General features: G+C 56.9%; 1 protein-coding gene and 1 long non-coding RNA gene across 10 annotated transcripts in view; one reads left to right on the top strand and one right to left on the bottom strand.

Moving 5' to 3' along the window:
- Positions 1–225: 225 nt before the first annotated feature.
- Pax2 (paired box 2) overlaps positions 226–5,234 on the bottom strand; it is a 91,057-nt gene continuing 86,048 nt past the window's right edge. For 5 of the 9 annotated variants that reach the window (XM_029472889.1, XM_029472893.1, XM_029472890.1 and 2 more), the window contains 3 exons: positions 4,034–4,135; positions 1,827–1,913; positions 226–1,334 (listed from right to left, as the gene is read on the bottom strand). In XM_029472889.1, the coding sequence (XP_029328749.1) occupies positions 1,213–1,334; positions 1,827–1,913; positions 4,034–4,135 (311 nt within the window). In that variant the 3' untranslated portion in view covers positions 226–1,212. Of the gene's footprint in view, positions 1,354–1,826; positions 1,914–4,033; positions 4,136–5,234 lie in introns of all 9 variants that reach the window. The other 4 variants (XM_021151748.2, XM_029472896.1, XM_029472892.1 and 1 more) reach the window with 2 other exon arrangements.
- LOC110285516 overlaps positions 1,366–5,234 on the top strand; it is a 7,726-nt gene continuing 3,857 nt past the window's right edge. Inside the window, exons 1-2 of the long non-coding RNA XR_002377063.1 lie at positions 1,366–1,813; positions 4,457–4,578. This is a non-coding gene — a long non-coding RNA (uncharacterized LOC110285516). The remainder of the gene's footprint in view (positions 1,814–4,456; positions 4,579–5,234) is intronic.

Genomic DNA, 5,234 nt, shown 5'->3' with positions numbered 1-5,234 from the left:
CACAGCACGGACAGAAGGGTGTATCTACAGGCAGGGGGGCGGAGGGGGGGAGGACAGGGACTCTATGGTACCCGGAGGGGCGGGGCAGAGAGGGAGGGGCTATGTACAGAGAGAGGTTCGCCTCGACAGCACACACCGTCTTTCTATAAAGCAGCCTGTTGGGTTTTTGTTTTGTTCATTTTTGCAAAAACCATCATCATATTAAATAAGTGTAGACTTTTTTTGTTTTGAGGCTCTGTTCAGCTCCTGCCCAAGGGAAGGCTGGGGAGGGGGTGCTTGGGGGGAATGGGGCGGGGAGCCCCGGGTTTTCATCTGGGGCGGCTCGGTCGTCAGTTCCTTCCAGGCTCCTTGCGCACGCAGGTTGGGAGTTTGGGATGGGAGGGTGGGGGTGGGCAGCGCATTACTGATGGGAAAAGATCAATGCTCGCAGCCTGAGGACACGGTTCCCGCGGTGGCCCCGACGTGGCTGCGTGCTTGAGACCAAACACAAGGTGTCGTGGGATGAGCCGAGGAAGTACAGGAGGGAAAAGTGAGAGGCCAGCAGGTGGAAGAGGCGCTGACGTAAGGGCAAGGCGGGGCCGAGAGGAGAGTCACTGCAGGAGGAGATCGCAGGCCCAAGGGAACTAAGCAGTTCAGGTAGATGAGCTCAGTTGGCGTCTGCTCGCCTTGGGTACCAGCCTTGGAAAACGCTGTCACCCCAAACGCTGTCCCTCGAGTCCGACCCTTGCGTCCCAGTGCCACCGTCTGGGGCGGGGCGCAGACAGAAGGCGGGGTCAGCTTGGCAGGCACAGGGGGGATGGGGCAGGATTCCCCCCCACCCCGGGTCTCCCCGGCGGCTCCTCCTTCAGCACAAAGTCCTTTCCTTAGCTTCCCTTGCTCAGCTTCTCCAGCGAAGCCTCCAGACTCCCGGGCGTCCGAAGTGGGCTGCCCCCGGGTGGGCCACGCTGATTGTGTGTCACAGAAACGGCGCGCGGGCCAGAGGCGGGCGGGCTTCCGATCGGCGCCGCAGTCCAGGCAGGCGGGGAGGGGCGACGGGCAGGGCTGGGGCCTGAGGGTCCCACCCGCGGCTCCACCTGTCCTGTCTGGCCAACGACAGGGTGATGAGAAGGGCTGCGGGACTTGGGGGAGGATGTCTCGAGGTGGGGGTGGGACAGGGACGGTGGCCGAGAGGCAGCGCGTCGCTTCGGTCCTCCCTCCCTCTGGGGTGGGCGGTCAGACGGGGACGATGTGGAGGCCGAAGCTGTCTGCCTGAAGCTTGATGTGGTCCCCGCGGTAACTAGTGGCGGTCATAGGCAGCGGCAGCAGCGGCAGGGGCGGAGCCCCGGGGGGCGGCACTATAATAATAAGGGGAACCTGGAAGTTAACACAGGAGAAGAATGGGCTGGGTGAGAGGACAAACAGGAGAACAAAAAAGGAAAGAAAAGCAAAGAAAAGCCCTCCCCGGGTCCAGCGGGATCAGGCCTGGAGGACTGTGGCTCGGCCCCGAGGCCAGATGCCCAGGAGTAGTGCTGCATCCACAGGGCGGGAGAGGGACAGGACAGGTGACACCCGGCTGCGGACCCCCCAAGGGGTCCGACGGCCTCTGTTGGCTAAGAGCCCTCCAGTGATCAAGAGGTAGGGGAGGGAAGAGGCTGGAGGCGCAGGCGTCCTGGAGGTATCCCCAGGACCCGGCGCTGCTCTAATGGGCCTGTCTCCCTGGCCCATCCGGGTACCCAGAATTGGGGTGGTCCTGAGTGGGATCCGTGTCCCGAAGCAGCCTGCGCGCCCGAGCTGGCGAGCGGGCAGGCGACCTTGGGAGCCGCCGGCCTGCCAGGTGGCGTACTCACTTAGTAAGGCGGGGTTGCTGAATCTCCAAGCCTCATTGTAGGCGGTGTACTGGGGATGGCTGTATGGGTTGCCTGAGAACTCGCTCCCTGTGGGAGGGCGGGGAACTGGAATTAGAGGCGTTCAACGTGTCCAGTTGGCCTCTTCTGTCCTGTCCTCACTAGTCCCAGTCTTGGGTGTTTCAAGCAGGGATAGGGCCCCTGGGAGCAGGCCAGAAGCCAGGTAATCCACACACTCCCGCGCTCTGCATGGGGATAGCCACCATAGACAAGAAGTAGCCAGATCCCTGCACACCTAGGCATGGAGGGAATCTGTGGGCGGGTTTGTGCCTGGGCTCTCCTGGAGGCACTGATCGCTGCCCCGGAAGGGTTTGGTCTTGGTCTGGCTGTTCCCACTTAAGTAACTTGGGAGCTGAGAGCTTTTACAGTGGACACTGGCTTTAGGGATTCTACAGCATGAGAGAGGGGGAAGGTGGAGCAGGAAGGCCCCTGGGACACTTTGTCCCAGAAAGCCCTAAGAATGGCATCTCAGAGCTGTGCCAAAGCTAGGCAGGTGGTAGTGGTGGTACCCTCCTGGGAAATAACCCCTCCCACTTTTCCCTCCTGAGGTTCAGTACAAGGGCCACACAACTGGGGAAGGGAACTGCCGGAATCCACTGGACTGCCCGCAGGCTCAGGAGCAGTGAGCAGCGGAGGGCACAGTGGGTTGGGAGCCTTCGGGAGCTACCTCCCTCCCTCCAGGAGGAGAAAGGCCAGGTCTATGGGTTTCCCCCCTGGCCCTTTCTCCTGTGTGATGACCCCAGACTGTTTACAGTGATCCCTAACCGCGGGTTAAGTAGAGGAGAAGGGGCCCCACTCCAAGAAGGAGCTGGGTGGGGGTGGGGGATGCAGCCACTGGAAAGCCTGTTTATTGACGAGGAGGGAAAGCATGCGTGCAGCAGGATAATGAGCTTCTGAGCTCAACTGTGACCAAGAGGAACTGAGCTATCTCCTTCCCCATCGCTAATGAAACAAGTGTAATTTCCTCATCAGCACTAGATTCTGTTTAACGACTCCCCCCTTGCCACCATGAGCTCTCTGCGGCTCCCCTCATCCCTACCTCCCTGTAGACTCCCCACCCCCCACCTCCCCACTCTTTTCTCACCACCACCACCCCACCTCCCTAAGACCTCCTCCAGCCTCCACCTGCTCACTGCTGGGATCTTCCTCCAGAGCCATCCCTTGCTCCCCCACCAATGCTTCTACTTGCCTTCTCCCAAGTGTGAGCCCCAATCCCTTCATCCACACCTCCAACTTCTCTCAGTCAGCCCTATTCTCTTAACAGGCTGTAATGGGCTCCCCAGTTTCTCAATCCTTACTCAGGGCTGTGCCTTGATGAATGAGGCCGATCCAGCTTTCTGTCCTCTTCTCCTTCTACCAGTGAGGGTTAAACTTGAGGAGCAGGGCACATAAAAGGGCTCCAGAGACAGTGGACTACAGGCTGAGAGAGTCTTAGCCACCTTAAGGTGAGAGATTTTGGTGTTTCAACACCAAACTTCAACTCTCTGACTTTAAGCCACTCTCATTTGGGGTGAAGGGTAGAGAGGACAGCCACCAGGCTGCCTCCTGAACCCCGAACCCAAGTCCAATGCCTCTCAGCAAAAGGGTACACTAGAGATTCAGAGGAGCACAGAGGGCCTGGGTCCTCTGAAGACATGTGGAGTTGTTGTTGCTAATTTTTCTCTGAAGCTAATGTCTCTCTGGTTCCCTCCTGTCCACTTTGAGACTAGCTTCCTTCTCTCTAGATTGGGATTGGTTTTCCACAGTGGTCTCCTTCCCTGGCTTGGTGTAGACCAGCATGGCTTTGTCTGAATGACTGCCATGCCCCTGAAAATGGTCCTTGGTTCCAAGTTTCCATGGAAACCAGGGCAGGCTCTTCCAGGCAGTGTCAGCTAGCTGAGTTAGGCATAGACTTGGATGGATGGGTGCTGAGGAAGGGCTATAACCTAAGCTGTGTTGACAAGGGAACATTTCTGTATGCTTCCTCCTTGCATTGCTTCTAAAGAGTCAGCTGTGGCCATAGAAGGACAATGGTTTGCAGAACAATGGCTTGTTGGTTCTCTCCCCCCCCCCAATCCCCTACTCCCAGCTACAGACTATAGTCCATTAGCAGCTCTCCCACAATTTAGTTACCCCCACCCAGATGAGACATCTACAGCATTGTCACCTACCAGGCACCATTCCTGCCAGGGTGGAGGTAGGGTAGCTTCCCTGGCCAGTGGGGGGCACATGAGGGGGGTAACCAGGTAGAGTGGTGCTCGTCATATCACGACCTGGAAAAACACAAAGGGGAAGGAGTGAGGCCTAGAAGAGAGGGGCCTGCCTCAGCTTGCTCTGGGATGCTCTAGGGAGAGGATGCTCTTAGAGAGGAAGGAGAAGAGCACCTGGGCATTCGGACTCCTGAGTGCCTGGATATGGATCCAAATGTCTACCTGTGTGTGTGTGTGTGTGTGTGTGTGTGTGTGTATGCACACCTCTGTTTTATATTGCTCATTGTGTATCTGCATTGTGTGTTTGCCCTTGTCTGTATCTCCAACAGCCTCAACCCAGATGGAGATGGGTGGAGATAACCTGGTTTTATTCTTTCTCTATAGATGCTCAGCTATGATTGTTCTAGTGGACCTCTGTCATGTCTACTCTCCTCTACATCTCCTCTTCCCAAACCCCTGTCTTTCCTTCAGGCTTTGAAGATACCCCATTACCACCTTCTAGGAGGGTAGGTGCTTTCTTTATTCTGAGTGGAACAGTAGATGCTGAGCCCGTTAGGTCTGGAGGACAAGGGACTAACCCTCAGGCTATTTTGCTATGATTGTAGCATTTACACGATAGAAAGCCATCTCTGAAGTGAAGCAGGAACTTTGAGGATAAGCAGATCAGACGAAGTTCCAATGAGCAAAATTTTGCTCCCCCTACCAGCAGCTTCCCCGGAGACTAGACTTCTATTATACAGAGCCTCTATTACACAGAGCCCAGGGCATGGGAGGCAGGACTTTCCTTGCCAGGAGCAGGGAGGGGAGGCAAAGGGAGCACCAAGGCTTTGCTTCTGGAACATGGCTGCATGTGACAGCCCCTCCTTGTCTGCCCCTCCTAGCATACTCCAGTCTTCATGGACAGCATTGGCTCCCTCCTACCCCCCCCATACACTACAGCCTACCCTCTTCTGGGGCCCATGATTATGCTGCAGATCCCCCTGTCTTCCTCACCAGACAACCATTCTGCTCCTTATACCTCCATCTGTCCCCAAGAAGGCAAGGTGTGGCTGGAGGACGTCATAGCACTGTGTATACCTCCCTAGTTCACTATGCACACCTCCCCTAGTTCACTATTCACACCTCCCCTAGTTCACTATGCACACCTCCCCTAGTTCACTAT

Source organism: Mus caroli, chromosome 19, assembly GCF_900094665.2.
Source record: "Mus caroli chromosome 19, CAROLI_EIJ_v1.1, whole genome shotgun sequence".
In the NCBI taxonomy this organism is placed as follows: Eukaryota; Metazoa; Chordata; class Mammalia; order Rodentia; family Muridae; genus Mus; species Mus caroli.
The sequence above is the reverse complement of the archived record's forward strand: the minus strand, read 5'-3'. Positions and strand labels throughout refer to the sequence as shown.